Source organism: Brachyistius frenatus, unplaced genomic scaffold (genome assembly GCF_029030835.1).
Source record: "Brachyistius frenatus isolate BFR_SWC_R1_liver_20210118 unplaced genomic scaffold, ASM2903083v1 Contig_1, whole genome shotgun sequence".
In the NCBI taxonomy this organism is placed as follows: Eukaryota; Metazoa; Chordata; class Actinopteri; family Embiotocidae; genus Brachyistius; species Brachyistius frenatus.
The window spans coordinates 6,378-24,105 of record NW_027210600.1 but is presented as its reverse complement, the minus strand read 5'-3'; the positions used below and the strand labels follow the sequence as shown (position 1 = coordinate 24,105).

Genomic DNA, 17,728 nt, shown 5'->3' with positions numbered 1-17,728 from the left:
GGTCTCTGTTGTGTGAGGTGGACGGTCTCTGTGTGAGGTGGACGGTCTCTGTATGAGGTGGACGGTCTCTGTTGTGTGAGGTGGACGGTCTCTGTGTGAGGTGGACGGTCTCTGTGTGAGGTGGACGGTCTCTGTATGAGGTGGACGGTCTCTGTGTTAAGTGGACGGTCTCTATGTGAGGTGGACGGTCTCTGTGTGAGGTGGACGGTCTCTGTGTGAGGTAGACGGTCTCTGTGGTCTCTGTGTGAGGTGGACGGTCTCGTGGACGGTCTCTGTGTGAGGTGGACGGTCTCTGTATGAGGTGGACGGTCTCTGTGTGAGGTGGACGGTCTCTGTGGTCTCTGTGTGAGGTGGACGGTCTCTGTGGTCTCTCTGTGGTCTCTGTGAGGTCTCTGTGGTCTCTGTGTGAGGTGGACGGTCTCTGTGGTCTCTGTGAGGTGGACGGTCTCTGTGAGCCCGGGGTGTAGCCTTACATGACACTGAGAGGGGATGGGACGACGCTGGTACAGAAGCCAGGCTCGACGCACCGCAGTGTGCTGCATGTGTCCGCTTGCATTTAAAGTGGCACGATTCGACGCAAATACATCCGTGTTTCCAAAAGTACGGAGATCACGTTAATTCACGCGTTATTAGATAACCAGTCAGTTGCTTCGTGATGGAAGCGGGGCGGCATCGCGAAGGGGGCGGATCGAAACAGCGAAAACTTGCCGTCCCTCCAGTCCCTTGGTCTGAGGAGGCGAAGCACAAAGTTAATACGACGCTTACCCGCATTAGTAATCCGTCTGAGTGACCTCGGTGGACGTCCCGCCTCGGTCAGTTAACGAGCCATCTTGCTAGCTAACTGAAGTCAACAGTAGCCAGTGTGTCGGAGAGCAGCGCGCCAAACTGAAACCCTGGTCGAAGAAGACACGTTTCTCCGGCGGTGACGGAGTACCTTTAAACGTGTTAGGCACAGTTACAGTCGACAGAGTGAGCCATGCTCAACTCGCCGATAACCGAACTTCAAGAGTTGGTCGAGCTGTTAATCTCCCTCCAACACACCTCAGGGCAGCGCGCACACCTGTTTTAAACTCCCCGTGAAACGGAAACCAAAAAGCTTTTTCAGTCACATTTGCAGCCGAATACTCTGGAGGCACACTGCGACTTCTAACATGTTCGAAGTGGTTCTCGGTAAGGTCTACATCCGCTCCCATCGGCAAGGCAATTTAACACTCCCAGAGTTCAACGGGAGTTCGGTTGGTGCCTCCGTCCGTCTCAAAGGACAGCACCTCTCCGGGCTGCGGTGGCGTCGGGTAACCGCATTCACTCACCCCACAGTTGAGGATCATCCCAACCCAAACCGGCAGCGAAACGCCCCCCGAAGAGTCCCCTTCTGGTCGGTTCGCGCTGCTTGTTAGACCATCGCTTCAAATGCAGAGAGAGATGAACAACAATGTTGTGCAGGATACTCCACCGGCAGCGGTTTTAATCCAGACTCCGCTGGTGTTCAGCCATGTCTTCGGTCCCCTCGCAGTTGTAGAGTTTCGGCAACCAAGTAACGGTTCTTTTCGCTTTAACGGTGACGTCAGTCCTGCAACGGAGCTCATTTCTGATTGGTTCATACCTCTGTCTGAACGTCACCGCCAGAGCGGCGAACCACCTCCTGCACCGTCGCCATGGAGATGAACGTAAACATCAGAGATTTCTTTCATTGTAAAAATGCAACGTTCATGAATCTGGGAAATCTGAATACTTTTTTTTTTTTTTTACCCAGTAAAGAATTTTCACCCCAGGTTTTTTAGTGGTGAGGAATTTAGTGGGAATACTATTCAAGTAAACTTGGAAGTAAAGAATATTAGCGCACGTGTATTTAATTAGAGACAATTGGAAAAGTCTAACGTTAAAGTCTATACAGAAACTCTCGTTACCACCAAAGCATGCAGTATTTTTTCGTTTTACCTGAAGCTTTATTTGTATAGTGAACGCAACAGGAACCGTCACCAAATCCTTTGATTGAGAGCTGTTATGTAAAAATGCATACGAAATTGTGATTGTTTTTCCGGTTTCTTAATTAAAAGACCACTGGCGAAGCGTTGCTATTTAAAAAAAAATTGATTATTAATATTAAGTAATAAATAAGTTATTAATATTGAAACCCAAGCACATTCTTAGTCAATATTAGTAAATCATTTTTGCTGTTTTCAATATCAAAAACAATGAAAGATAATGCTTTTGTATAAATAAGTTCAACATTCTGTATAATTTGAACATATTAACTTCATTTTGTTATGCTTATAATGAATTAGGACTTTAAATTCCCTTTCAATGTTCCACCACATTGAAGAAAATAAATACTTTTTTTTTTCTCTGTGTATTATATTATTGTACTGATGGTTACATGGGTTAAATATTTAAAGAGATTTCCCAATAGATGATTGTTGTTGTTTTTTTTTTTTTTTTTAAATAAACCCATTTCTAGCACTCAAGCAGTCATTCACACTGGAGTGTGTGAGCGTCTTCATCAAAGTGAATGAGTCATAAAATCTTACTGCAGGGGGGCTGCCATTTATTACCTTTCAGTGACGCATCTTTCTCTGCATATACTAATACAAGAAAGACGACTCATTCTGATCCATTTAAGACTTCGTATAGATTCTTACAAAAATTGATTATGCTCATATCAATTGATTATTCCATATGTGTTACATATAGTGAATGAATTGATTACTTACTGGTGTGTAAGACTGAGCAGGGATGAAACCAAGACCTCCTGCACATCTAATCCAACCAAATCTATAACACTATAATCAAAGACAAAAACAGCCTCTTTGAGAACCAGGTGAACTGTGGTGTACTATACTTTTAGAGGCAGATGATGACTCAAGTAGTGTATTTACTGATGTATCCAGAGTAGCAACTATCTATTTAGTTTTCACAAGTTCCCATTCAGACAGGATGTGCTGTGCTAAAGCTGCCAGATGTCTAGCATTATGTGTTGAGTATTTAACTAAGCAAAGGAAACACGGAGCTGTTCAATGCCTGAATTATCTCCATTTCAGCTGTCAAGCTGTAATTTAACAGAATGTTGAAAAAAAAAAAAAGACATTTGTGCAGTATTCAACCCGTTCGGTTGCTTCTTCCAATATAAACACATCATGGTGGTTCAAAGGAGCAGAGGTGGAGTAATTGGGTTAAACATGGTTTAATTTAAAGGAACAAATTCTGTCCTGAATTAATAAATAATTCAGGTGTTCAAGTAGCAATTTTGCTTATAAACACACTCCAAGAACTCCCATAACTTATCTCAACATTTTTGGATAGATGCTTTCTTGTCAAGAGCTGGGTGAGAATATTGACACCACACTAAATGCAAAGTGACCAGTTAGCTTAGTTTAGCACCAAAACAAAAACAAGAGCAAACAGCTAGCCTAGCTCTGTCCAGCAGCAACAAAATCCACTGCACACTGCAGTGTGTACACATCAAGTTGTGGTTTTAAGGGTGTTATGTGCCGGGAAGTTGGACAACAAACTACAGCTAATCATATTGACAATTAAGCTTGTCTATACATTAAACAAACAAGATATAATTAGTGAACCTCAGAGGTGCGGGCAAGTGTATTTCAATGCCTCTCGACAGTCAGACCACCTGTTTACAGTCTTTATGCTAAGTTAAACTAAGCTGACCATCATCTGGCCGCAGAAATGTATTTAGCACACAGTCAGAGCGGTGTCCATCTTCTCATCTGATTCTCAGAAAGAAGGCAGATAACTGTATTTCCCAAAATGCTGAAGTTTTCATTTAAATGTCACATTCCTCAGTGACGGTGGCGGCAAATTGAGAGATTAACAACAAACGTGAGTCACTTCTTACTCAAACAATGACATGTCCTGTGTTTGCACTGCTCTCTGGCCTACTGAGGCTACTGCTGGTGGATTTATTTGTCTCTGTCACTGTGATGGACGTCTCCCTGTAAAACCATTGAATGATGAGTAAAAGGCGGCTCTGGAAAGCCTCAGTAAGATGGGACTGATACCAAAACCTGATGTCTACGGTTAACGGTCCAGTCGGTCTGAGTAATGCAACAACTGCAGCACAAAAAAAACCCCAACTCAGCAAATCTAAAACGTATAATGCACTGTCAATAGATGATAAAGGCTTTTAAGGTGGAATGTTCCCTTAAGGGCCCTGAAAAGCTTTTTTTTAAATCAGCATCGGTGAAACAATAGGTCCTACATGAACATATTTTCTGCCAAAGTTAAAACAATTTCTATTTATTTGTCTTCTTACTGGTTGAATTGGTGAGTTTGAGTTAGAAAAAGGTGATGTCACACATTGGGAACAATCAGAATTTGATTCAAAATGTGATGTCATTCAAACTCAATCAAATGACACCCTCATGGTCCTGTTGATGCAGATCAGCACAGGTTTAGACTGTTACACCCTTAATAAATAATTAAGCATGTTTTTTCTTATTTCCCTAACGTCAACTGTGATTGTTGCTTTCTTAATTCACCAATCTTTACTGTTACAGAGAAATACTCCACTTTCAGGGGCTTTAAGGGCTTTAAAATGGCTGAGCCAACACTTTTTAGATTGTAGCAGTTTTGACAGTAAAATGGATTCACAATAAATAACATATTCTGATACAAAAAATAACAATTAATTCGACAATATGCAGGCATAGTGACCACTTTCCTCAAAAACACACAAACTCGGTGAATAAATAACATGCGTACCATTAAATCTCCCACCCTGCACACATTTACATTCTACATGTTGTCACTCATCACAAGTCGCACAGACACTTCAGCTCAATACTTCCGTCCAGACTTGGACTTTGGTTCCAGCACTGCACTGCTACGTCTGTGAGTGTGTGTGTGCCGGCTTCTATGGCTGTCCTTCATGCTACTCTAACATTTATTCAGCACTACTGCGATAACATGGGGGGTAGTGAGGGGGGTGGGGAGGTGGTCAGTATCGTAACTCTATTCATCTAACCTGCTCCACATACCTTCACACTTACTCCTCAGTCGTATTCAAGTATAGCAGCAGTGTTCTAAAAGCAACACTGGTAAGTTCTAGCTCGGAGGGAAAAGTTGTGTCATTTACATACTTGAGATATTAATACTTCTAGAGGGCAATACGAGGGCAAAGCACAATGAGCTGAGTTTTCTATGGACAGTGGATGAACTGGAGCTACGGCCCAAACAGACATTTGTTTCCAAACAGCCACTGAATGTCAATATTTCATTGTGTGGCTGGATGGATCAGCTGTTTCTACAGCAGTAACACTGGCTCAGGACTCACCGGCTCTGCTAAGTCGCCTGCTATAGGAAAAATCAACAGCATCAAACATCTAACATCGATCCTTCTCTTATACAAGATGGATGCTGTATAATAAAATCAATACATACTGTGTATATTCCACATTATAATAATAATAACATTACCATAATGAGCTATCTTTGGTGAAGGTATTTCTGTGCAGGACTGAATTGTAGAACTTGTGGCGGATGAAACACATGAGGGAATATTTCAGTGTACAGACTACAGTTCAAAGGTGAATATACACTAAATGCACTTAACTGATATCAGCATCTGTTCAAGGATGAAGAAAGTGCACTGATTACATGTTTAAAGGTCAGTTAAAATGAATGGCAAGTATTTAAAATAAATTATGTAGTGATATAACTTATTTAAGAAACGGAATGGGGCGCTGATATAATCAAATGCTATCTTTTTAAATGCATAATAATAGCGCATAATAGTAACCACGCTGCTACCATATTTCATTAAAAAGTTCTCCTCATCTGACACAAAACAGTCTGAATATAATCAATAGTATTATAAATTATGATGCACACCTCTCTTTTGCAGGATGCTCACTAAGAGATTGTCTTTGTGTGTGTTGCCTGTGTGTTACTGCTTTTGTCGCACAGACTCTCACCTGGTGAGGTGTCTGCAGTGGCAGAGCGCTTTAGCTTTACAATCAAAGACACACCGAAGCCTGTAGGGGGCAGCACGTGATGTGACACAACAGCTGCTTGGTGGTAACCATTGTGGGCGTGTGTGAGCGTTTACATCCAGGATGTGCTTTGTTAAGAAACACAGTCACATCAGATCTTATAAAACAAAAACTGGACCCATAAAGAGTCTTCACACTATGAGACTGAAGCCATTTTTCCATTCAATTTTCCCGTAACCTGCTTCATCTTTTCTCTCTTTATCTAAAGACACTCTAATGGCGAGCCAATCCAAAAAGTGTGATGTGGAAAGTTGACATTGTGTGTTGAGTTTGAAATGAAGTATTTTTGCACATTTGTACGATTTGGATTATCAAACAAGGGAGAAGGAGCAGATGTAATTTGAACTTTGTTGTTGGGAACCCCTCGGCTCGGCTACGGTCTGGTCCAAACGGGAACCCCGACCAGAAGAGCACTTATCAAAAAGCCGACTCTCACACATGTCTGGAGGGTTTTGAGGGTTTTAAAATCTGCTTTTATTCTGTGAGTTTCAGACTCATATGTGAATGTCATTATGGCTCTGGAGAGAATCCCTTTGCTCTTTGACTACATGAATGTGATGCAACATCCTCTAACTTTGGCAGTTAGCCACAGAAATATGGAACAAAAAAACAAACAAACAAGCACCATCTAACAACAAAACAGACCCATAAAAAAAAAATGCAAGTTTAACCACCGACCCTGCATTGAACAGTGTTTAGGGAGTTTCATCTAACGCCCGCTGCGCTTCCTGATATTGTGCTGAGGGTAAAAGTGCCGGTGGGAGCAGCAGTCCCCTCACTGTCTACATGACAAGTGGGCAAGTGAGTGGTGTTGGATGCTTGCCTATGCAGGTGCTATGGTACATGCCGTGTGCTAAGAGGTGCAGCGAAGCTTTGATGGTACAGCAGTGCCCTCCCCCTCCGCCTTAAAGCTGCAAGCTGGCCGCCCGTTGCTTTCTCAGCCCGCTCTCCAGTGTGACCGATTTGTGCACCAACTCCAGTGGTTTCCCTCGAAGACAGCGTAAATAAATAAAGACAGAATTCTCTCCAGACTGCATTTGCAGCCAGAGCTTCCCAGTAGCCCCTGTCCAGTCTCCATGATGATGCTCACATCTTTTCTTGTCTGAACATCTCTCCTTTCCAAAAAGTGGGCCGCCGCTGCTGTTCCGTATGCGTTCACCAATTATTTTGCAAAGTCAGTTAAGCAAACAACAAATAATCCAGTTAATCAATTCACTCTCGTCAGTCAGACGGACAATAGCTGTTCACTTGCACTTGGGCACCACCAGTATTTCATCGCCGTCTTGGATGCTGTAGGAGTGGAGGGCGCGCGTGTTGTACTTCATTTCCTCCGGACCGAAGGCGCTGCACTTGTCGATGTAGTAGATCCTCATGCTGTTGGTGGACAGCTGGACCACTGTCGTCAGCTGCTTCTTCAGCTCGGCTACGGTCTGGTCCAAACGGATGCTCAGCTGACACAAAGACAAACAGTTTCGACATTTATACCACCAACATAAACCTGGTCATGAATTAAAGTGTACTCTCACACCATTTCAATCCAAATCCTCCCGGTTTAAGTACTGTTGACGTAAATGTGCACAGTCTGTTACTGGAAACTCAACTGTTTAAACTTTATATCCAAAATGTGCCGATGTTGATCAATGACCAAAAACACATTTTAAATCTATTTCAGAGAGAAGCTGATAATGACAGTGTGGAATACACCTAACTGCAGGCTATCCATTTAGCCAAAACTAATACAATAAAAACCGCGCTGTAAAAACTGCATGCAGGGACTGTTGAGGCTGCTTCACTAACTACTTTTACTTTCTGGCCCCAAGTAGGAAATATCCGAGCTTTGTAAGGTAACTATCCAGTTTAGCAACTGAAGCTCATGTTAGCTGCTACTAGCCTTTCTGAATGTTAATCTCTGACAAGATATATGAGCTTTTGTACAAATCACACGTGTAAAGACAAGACCAAACATTGTTAGCACCAAGCAATGTAAACCAACAAGGTAACAGAAAGCTGATGGATGGAGATGAAAAACAAACAGGAATTGCATTATGTGCAAGCCTTTTAAGGACAAATGTTTAGTTTAGCCTGCATTCAGTGATCTTTTGGGACATTTGGGACCAATGCAACGAGCTGCACACAACGATGACTTACTATCTAAAGTTGATACGGTGAACGTGTGAGCAAACAGTTGCCTTTTTACACATCGAGAACATACAAGGCAACATTACCATCCAAGTTCTCAAAGTCCCACATTCACTCTGCTTTTGACTGTTTTGGTCACCACAGTATCTGGCTTATAGCGCCACAAGTTTTTACTAGTTAGTCACAAACTGTCAGCTGTTTTATTCTGAGCCATTCAGCAGACAAAGTGAACATAGCACGAAGGTTATATCACTACTACCATGGCATTTATCGATGCCACAACTAAACACCGCCTTCATTTTTGTCCAAAAGTAGGTTTAGTATATGAAGGTGTAGCCGGACAGATTTACAGTATCTGTTGGTGTAAGCTTGAGTAATTTATAAAGTGGTCGGTGATGATACCAATATTAAAAATACCCTTTTTTTTTAATCAGTTATATGGTGATGACTATGGTGAGGCATTCTTTTACTAACTATATCTGCAAACGTTCACAGACTGTTCCTGTGGCTCACGAACGGAGCATAGCACCGTGATTTACATAAGCATTATTTTCATGAGTAAGACATTCCAAGTTTGTTGCTCATCAACATCAGGACCTGAGTTACACACATTTTTATTACCACTGGTATTAGCAGGTGGACAAATGTGGTGATTAGAGAGGCTGAAGAGCTACGATTGTGTGTTTTTAACGTTTTAATGCAGGTGCATTGTCATGTTGGAGAAAGTAGTGCCATTGTTTTCACCGAATGTTTGGTGCATGAATAAAATGACAGTACTGATGGAAACAGTGATTTACTAGATTTACATAATTTACCTGCCACATGTTATTCTGCTTTTGGGAACTAATCTGAATAGTATCTCTGAACGTACCTGTTCTACCTTCTCCTCACAGTGAACCTCTACCTGGGCACGGCAGCGAGGTCGGAGGTCAATCTCAGCTAGTGGCTCCAGCTTCCCATACTTGGTTACCAAGGAATGGTATCTAAGGAGGAAAACACACACACACACACACACACACACACACACACACACACACACACACACACACACACACACACACACACACACACACACACACACACACACACACACACACACACACACACACACACACACACACACACACTTAAAACACCAACACCAAGACTCATACCACTGCAGCCAGCGTACGGACAGGCTGTGCAGCGTACCTATAAGGCAGCTCCTCCTCGGGGTAGTCTAAGTAGTAACGGATGAAGAACCTCTCTGCATCTTCTCTCTCACTGTCAGTCACAACGCTGCCGTTGAGCAGTGATATGGAGGGAAGCCTGAGGGGAAGCGCAGACATTTTATGCATATTAAGTAGCAGATGTTTGTATGAATCCGAAAGTACACCACATTATTGATCTCTACAGTTTGGAGAGTCAAACTGAGATCCATTCATTGTCAGGCTCCTCGGTGCTCTCCCCTCACTGTAGAGGAGGTAAAGTCTCGCTGGCATCACTGACAGGACTTACTGTGCGACCATGAGGCTGCGCCGCTCTGCGTTGGTGTAGGTCTGCAGTAAGGGAATGCTCTGCAGCCGCACCTCCTCCAACTTGGGGAAGAAGTTCAGCTTCTCTATGTCTTCCCATTGATTGAGACCTGACAGCACGCAAGGACAAGTCATGTGTCAAACTGTTGAAGGAGGACTTCATCAATTCTACACAACAAAGTCTGTTTACACGTGTTGAGGGCACGCCTGCATATGTGAGAAAAGTTGCATACTTTGCACAAAGTATAGTGACATCGAGTGAGTCGGCATCAGTTGGGTCTGAAGACTACAAGATGATTAACACAAAGAAATAGAAAAGCAGAATAACTGAGCTTCCCAGATTCCCTCATGTCTGCTGGATGCCAAATTAGCCGCTACTAGTGTAACACCCCAAAATCAACTGGTGGACAGTCAGCAGTCAGGTGTTTTAGGTCATGTAGGGGCCACGTTTTGACGAGGAAGAAGCAACATGTGGAATCAAAAAGACTAGGGCCACTATTTTAATGATTTGGTTCTTTTAGCAGCAGATGATCTGAGCCCAAAGTAAGCTGGAAACATTTTACTTGGTCTCTAAATTAATCATAAGTGTGTTTTGGGTGTAACATGAAGTAATCAGAAACAATCAGATTATCATCTCTCATTCCATTTAAAGTCCGGTTCACTTGCACCTTGGTGGATTGCTATCATAACAGCAGACCTGCTGAGTAGGAGGACATAACGCTTCTCTCCAGAGGAAACAGATCTGCTCATGTTCACAATAGTCATTTTTTACATTGTAACATTTTTAATCTTTGGCAATTTTATTTTGCTGTTCCATGTGTGTGTAACAGGAAGAGGGGATCTCCAACCAGGAGCCCTGAAGCAAAGTGTGCTTGTGGTGCAGTCAGGTTACAGCTATCGGTGGGCGGGACGTAGTATTACCGGGTTTTCAATCAGATCGAGTCAGATCCACTTCGCCCCCTCCCCATCCCCCCCATCTCCCCCAAATATGGTCACTTCCTGCTCCAAACCGCTCTGAACTAGCAAGATGGCAGCAGACAAATTGCGAACGCGAGGCTTCATAACGGACGTTCACAAACCGACGGGTGACGTCACTGCTGGTCGCCGCTCACACTTGACCGTGTGATGTGTACCGGGGAAACTCACGTTAATAGTGGCAACACTTACAGTAGCTCAAGCACAAAATGTGTATTAATCTGTTCCTGAAAATAGTAGAAATATAAATGTATTATTTACTAGTGTCTGTGTAAACTGGAGTAACCAGACCAACTGTTTGAGGAAATTAATGAGACTGTTTTTTAAATGTCAAAAGCTTAATCTTAGTTATAATCTTTGCTGCCTTGTCAACACTCATTTTAAGACACTGGAGTTTCTAAAAACATCTGAATCTTTTTCATTTTAAGAGAACTAAGAACTGAAAGATGAACGTGAGACTAAATGCCTTGCAGGAAAGATGTTTTTTTTTGGTGCCTCAGGCGTAGGAGTTCTGACAAACGAATGTATTGAAGTCAATTTGAACACTTCTTTGGCAATCGTCTTCGTTCCCTCGACTCTCAAAAGAAGTCTATAAATAGAGTCAGCGCTGATACTCTCCCAAATACAAACCGCTGCCGTGGAGAGGAATTTGGTGTAATACTCTCCAAATAACACAAAGCTTTCAGGATCCAGTGACATGTTTGCTTGTGCTAATTTTATCAGCTGTTATTATGCAGACACTTTAATTTTGAACAGACTCTGGGACAATATGCTGAAAACCAGGAGGGATTCAGCATTTCTTCCTGAAATAAAACCATCATGGGACCCTGAAACATCCACTTTGAATAGTTAACATGTGTAAAGCGCACACACACACACACACACACACACACACACACACACACACACACACACACACACACACACACACACACACACACACACACACACACACACACACACACACACACACACACACACACTGACCTGAGTTGTTCAGGTTGATGCTGCGGAGGCTGGGGAAGAACCGTTGCAGGATGTCCTTGCTGTCCTGAATGGAGGCCAAGTTGTTGTTGGCCATAACCAGGGTGTCCAGGCCGGGGAACATGGAGCCGATCTTGCGGACTTCGGCCCAGTCCTGGAGGCTGTTGTCGGTGATGTGAAGCAGGCGCAGGGTGGGGCAGGTCACACCGGAGGCACTCACGCTGCTGTACTCGTTAAGGCACAGGAACAATTCCTTCAGCCTGCAGGACAGCACAGGAGAGAGCAGGGCGGAGGACAGAATTAGTGCCGTGTGGGACAGACAGAGACGGTCCTCGTCCCTCTGAGGACAAAGAGGGGAAAATTTCAAGTAAAAATCAGTTCTTTAACTACTTAGTAAACCTGCCTTTCTCCAATTAGAATAAGTTAAATAATGCCTTCCCCACATCTACTCCAAGTTTTAGACTATAAAGCGAGCATATGTGGGGATATATATTATACAACACTCTAATATCATATTAGGATATAACTATAAATATTATGCTATATTACATTATTTAGTATACTGGGACACAGTTAAATATTAACACTGCAACATTTCAAGTCTTATCTTACATTAAATATGTGTTACTTATCTGTGATTTGTTTAAAGTGTTCTGGGTCGGATGTAGAGCTGGGCAATATATCACTATTATATCATTATTTCGTGATACGAGACCAGATATCATCGTAATATGACACAAACGTCGTCTTTTCCTGGTTTTAAAGGCTGAATTACAGTAAAGTGATGTCATTTACTGAACTTACCCCGTTGCTCTCGCTGTTCATTATATACACATCACTGATGATTATTGATCAAAAAGGACCAATAAACATGGGTACAGTGTTGTTGCAATATAAATATATTTGGTAACAAAAATCAAGATTTTTTTTTTTTTCCCCTTGTCATTTAGGAATTTACTTGTTTTCAAATCCAATATACTGTGAAACAACATGACAGTAGCTCCAATGAAGCTGTTCACAGCCGGGTCTGAGATTTATCCTGAGCAACAGATACAGATATAGACCTAAAGGTAAAATAAAATTCAAAAATAGTCATTTTTCAGTGCACTGTTGTGTTTTTTGTATGTTTGCTGTGCTGTAGTTTGGGTAACGTGATCCTTTCTGGTCGGAGGTTTTCAATTATGTGTCAGCGTTACTCAGAAATAAGCAGGTTGTTGTGCCGGCCAGCTGTTCATTCTGTTCTCGCTAATAAAACAGCGCAGTGCCTGCTGGGAATGTTAAAGCCAGTTTATTCTTAGTCTCAAGGCTGATGAAGTGTAACTGCTCGTCTTACTCAGGTGTCTCCCGAGTGAGCAGCAGCACGGTGTCCCAGGACACCTGAGTGTTGTTGAGGACGAGGTGTCGGACCCGGGAAAAGGCTTCAGCACACCGAGGCTTCAGGGCGATTCCTGCCAGCGGGTTGGAGCTCAGGTTGAGGAACACCAGCTTGGGGAGGTTGGATACAATTTTACTGATCTAAAAAAAGGGGAGTGGGTAGTTAAAAAAAAAAAAAAAAAAATCTGCAATATAATCAAAAGAACAGTGAATTTAAACAGAAAACTAGACATTTAGTGGTCACAGATCTTTACTGGTGATCAGAATTTGTACCATCGCAAATACACCAAAAGGATAACAGTCACCCTGTCCAGATTTTCACTAGGCAACCCCTAGTGGGTCCTCTGCGGTATTACACTTTTCTTTTTTCAGACCCAGAGATCACGTCCACTTTTATATACAGTCTATGGTTCACAGTAATGAACACACGTGTCACCCTGTGCAACAGCGTGGCTCATTAACATCAATGCCGCTCTATGGCACAAATAGTTCATTGTCGGTTTTGATCTTTTCGTGGGATTTACTGGCACCAAGATAAAATGCAGAACACACTACTGAAATGAAGCCAGAGACAGCACCTCATGCCAGTCCTGCAGCTTGTTGTGAGACAGGTCCAGCTCCATGACATGAGCACAGAAGGCAGCAATCCCAGCCTGGTTTCCTGCCCTGCTGATCCCACAGCTGTTCAACACCAGCACACTGGGCAGGTTCAGACGCTCTGACAGGAAGGAGGGAAGATTTAATGAGGATGAAAACCAACCCGGATCTGATTACAGTAAGTGTTTATAATAAACTATTGTGATGTTTCACTGATAAAAAGAAAACAAGCTTAACGAGTTTTAATAGCATATCTTTGTGAGTATCTTTGGTTCACTATGGTGTCTCAGTTTCTAGAAAGAGGAGACAACGTTTTCTGTCTGTCTTCAATTTGACCACAACCAGAAAGCCTCATTAGACCATAATGCTACGCAGCTACAAGACATGGACTCAATCCAATTGGAGTTCTCCGCACTTGCAGACAAAAACTTAACAGACATGTTCGCAGGAAGTCCGAGAGTACCGATGTGCATCAATCACACTTCCTGTGGACTTCCAGAGAGTCCAGCTGAGGTGCAGACTCCCTCACACTTGACCTGAAAGACTGCCCATAGTTTGTAGAAACATGGCTTTAACAATGTAAAAGAAATGACGCTACAGGTCTGCATTTTCTCATCAAAAAACAAGTTCCAGTACTTCCCTTATTTACATGTGGGCGTGTGTATCACCAACATATATTACATTCTGAATCTCTACAGTGAAAAAAAGATATGTAGGAGATACTGATGATGTCACCAACATAAATTCATTTAATCAAGTCAATCAATATCCATTACCATTATTAGAGTAAATAACAAGTTTGTGGCTGGATGGTGTATCAAAATGCTGGATGGCTTTTAATTTGAAACGGATACAGGAAGTTGTGGCATTCGGTGACTTCGGACGTTTTCTGAAAATGAACTCTGGAGAGTTTGAGGTTGTGTTATGCAATTGAATGTTTGACAGTGCCATAAATTCAGCAGCACATTTTTTTTGTAAGACAAATAAAATTGTAATTCACTGAATAAGACTTACAGTATTTTTGGGGGGTTAAACTGAATTGTCGCTGCAAGTGTTTTTGTTCTCTTTGTTTATAGGACTGGCGCGAACGTTAGCTTGCTGCATTTAGAACTGGCTGGGAAGGATTTGACTTTTGAGGCTCCGCTGTGTCATCATCCAACTTAAAATGTGTTCTCTTTGTGGCCTTTTGGAGACAGGCCGTCCGTGTTGTAAGGGGAAGGTAATGTTGCAGCGAACATGGTTGGTGCTACATTAGATCAGCTGGAGAGAAGCACACTATACACTCTGTGCTGCTGTGGATGGTGGTCTAACTGTCAATCAACCCTCCAACAAGGTAACAACCAATCCCAGCAGAGCTTCCCTCTCGCTGATCCGATCTAGCACCAACCAAAGGAGGACAGACAGCCTGTGAGAGAAAGTCCCAGTACACCAAAGAGGAAAATATAGAAGTGCCAAGGCGCAGTCGTAATTCTTCTCCAGCTCACCTTTCATCGGGGAACCTTGGGGCCCTGCGGTGGGAACCACCACCACCCCCATACCAGGCCCCCTGCGGTACGGGAAGTTCTCCGGGCTGTACTTTTCACTGATCACCTCCACAAAGGTACGGCCCTCCTGGTCCTCCGGTGGCTCCATGGCTCCGTCCCGCTGAGAAGCCTCCCCTTCAGCTTCACCAAACACACATGCACAGAGATGAGCTGTCACCATGTAAATGTTTTAACCGCAACAGCGAAGACCTGTTTGAAGCGCCGCAGCATTCAGGTGTAAACGAGCACGTGCAAAATGTCCAAAGTAACATCCTGAAATGTTCTTCTTTCGACAGAGAAACACTGGAAACTGGAGACGCCTGAACCAGAAAGTCTTTGGACTTGAACTGATAAACAATTAATGAATGACCAATAATTATTTAATTATCAATCAGATAAATAGTTCAATCTCATAATCAGCTGATCATTCCAGCTCCAGTGCAGGCGGATTAGCAGCAGCCCGCCATGACGTCACCCATCGGTTCATAAACTGATGATAAGATATTTCTGGATCTGTTGCACCAGTTTTCATCTTTCTTTAAATGATTTAATCACGAGTCAGATAATGTTGAGGTGGTCCAAAGATCAGTGGAATATATTTTTAAAATGGCAGCAAAAACACTCACACTAAAGAGGCCGGACAACTGAACCTTAATCGGCTCATAGAGTTCATTCATCATTTTTTTTGTCTGCTGATTGTTTCAGCTCGTTGATGTTAATAGACGGTTAATTTTAACAGATTTTTGTCGAACCAATCACCAAACCATACCATCAGCTAGACTTGCTTCTCTGAGACTTTGCGAGGGCTGGAAATAAATGCTGAAATGCATAAAATCTGCAGTTCCTCGAGTGGCCACATGAGGCCGGCTCCAAAAAGTAAATCGATCCCCATCGGCCCCTTTGTTAAAATTGAATGTTTAAATGTTCACAAGCTGGTCTCTTAGGTCTGTACAGATAATTGCCCCGTTCATGGCAACTGTACGCTCACATTAACACCTACAACTAATTTAGAGTAATCAGTTAGACTGTGGGGGGAAGTGGAGCCCCTGGAGAGGTGGTGGTGATGCCACCATAGGAGGGGGGGGGGGGGGGCATGCAGACACCACACAGAAAGGCCCCAGCCATTCGACAGGCTCAAAACCACAACCCTCTGGCTGTGTGTTGACACCGCTGCCCACTGCGCCACTGGGCCGCCCATGAACCAATTAATGTTTGATGAATTAATTGTGTGTAAACCACGCTAGAGCTCAGTAATCCTCCGTGTTCCTATCCGACACACAGCTGCTCCTTAACATCCCAGAAACTCCACGACCAGCAGGAGACCGCAGCCCAGAGCTTTCACGCATCAAATACCTATTTCAAGCTATTGTTCTGTTCAATGCTAATACACTGCTAACATAACAAAGATTGGTCTACTCAATGGGGAATCCTCAGCTATTTCCTCAACAAAACACACACACACACACACACACACACACACACACACACACACACACACACACACACACACACACACACACACACACACACACACACACACACACAAAGTCCCATATAAATAACAAGGAAGAAAAACAAGGAAGCTGATCTTTGTGCTGAACCTTTCAAAATAAAACAATCTGACCTAACTTATCACTGAAGTTTCTATAATTAAAATGACGAGCATCTGTTTTCTAACACCCGGCGGGCAGAGCCTCGCTGAGGAATCTGCTGCAGGGAAGCATGAATAATGTAGTGGTTTGGCTGGTATAAAAAAAAATAAAAGGATCCTGTTACAATATTTGACAAAAATAGGGTGCAGTAAATTGTGGCAATGTATGAAAGCACTTTGTTACTCTTCAGCTAATAAATCCAGTGATTTGCTGTGATGCCATATTGATTTTTTTTAATTTTTTTTTACAGGCATAAGACAAATAAAACACACATCAGACTTGTGTGTTTCATCCACTGTTGTGATTGAGACAACTCAGACACATTTCTAAGCTGTTACAGTTGAAGGGATGTGACATAAACCGTCTTACCTGAAGAGAAGTCTCCTTTGATTTGACCTCTATCACTGCTCACTGTCTTCTTCTGTTTCTGTACTGACGGCCTGTCAAAGAAATCAGGATCATTCTCTGTAACTAAACTAAATGGCATAACTTTTACGCAAGACTAAACTGTGTGGGAGATCCAAGACAGGCCCTGTAGCATTATCAGTCTTACTCCAGAGTGGCTGGTGGGGCTGACAGACGTCTGCAGAGAAAAACGCTGGTCCCTCTTTGGTTAGCTGGCAGGATTTGCTCTCCACAGACAGGAGCAGAGAGGACTTGACTGCTCACCACATGACACTGGAGAACAAACAAGGTCAAAGATCACTTTCTGCCTTGTGACTCACTTGCCAATATCAATATGGCAAAAGAACATACAAGCACATCTGGATCTCTTGGAAGTGACAAATATGCTGTTGTAAGCAGCCGCACAGCTCTTCCAGCACATACAACCAGACAGGCTTTACAAAATAAAACAAAATTATCTGTCGGTAACAATGTACTCAGTGACTGATTATTATTGTGAACTGAATAAATCACTTAAATAGTTAGGAAAGAGGTTCTGGTTTATTTTGGTTACTGTGAAG

The 17,728-nt window shown here is 42.9% G+C and overlaps 2 protein-coding genes across 4 annotated transcripts in view; both read right to left on the bottom strand.

Annotated features, from left to right (window-relative positions):
* LOC138629778 (ubiquitin carboxyl-terminal hydrolase 2-like) overlaps positions 1–1,521 on the bottom strand; it is a 53,914-nt gene extending 52,393 nt beyond the window's left edge. For 2 of the 3 annotated variants that reach the window (XM_069687350.1, XM_069689500.1), the window contains exon 1: positions 1,311–1,521. The gene's annotated coding sequence lies outside the window, so the exon portion shown is untranslated. Of the gene's footprint in view, positions 1–765; positions 838–1,310 lie in introns of those variants that run through there. The other variant, XM_069691174.1, reaches the window with a different exon arrangement.
* Positions 1,522–3,076: 1,555 nt separating this feature from the next.
* Positions 3,077–17,437, bottom strand: tbcela (tubulin folding cofactor E-like a). The gene is made up of 10 exons (XM_069705422.1): positions 17,317–17,437; positions 17,133–17,203; positions 15,073–15,252; positions 13,570–13,709; positions 12,951–13,132; positions 11,621–11,877; positions 9,642–9,768; positions 9,336–9,452; positions 9,016–9,127; positions 3,077–7,456 (listed from the first exon to the last, which is right to left on the bottom strand). The coding sequence occupies exons 3-10, from the start codon at positions 15,218–15,220 to the stop codon at positions 7,250–7,252; spliced, it is 1,290 nt and encodes a 429-aa protein (XP_069561523.1). The 5' UTR covers positions 15,221–15,252; positions 17,133–17,203; positions 17,317–17,437; the 3' UTR covers positions 3,077–7,249.
* Between the last annotated feature and the right edge of the window lie 291 nt (positions 17,438–17,728).

Excerpts from the sequence above, each read along its gene's own strand:
- tbcela (XM_069705422.1), bottom strand. The coding sequence starts at position 15,220 with ATGGAGCCACCGGAGGACCAGGAGGGCCGTACCTTTGTGGAGGTGATC. Across the intron at positions 13,133-13,569 it reads AGCTGCAGGACTGGCATGAG|ATCAGTAAAATTGTATCCAA; the intron begins GTGCTGTCTCTG and ends CCCTTTTTTTAG. Across the intron at positions 9,769-11,620 it reads CATCAACCTGAACAACTCAG|GTCTCAATCAATGGGAAGAC; the intron begins GTCAGTGTGTGT and ends GCGTGCTGTCAG.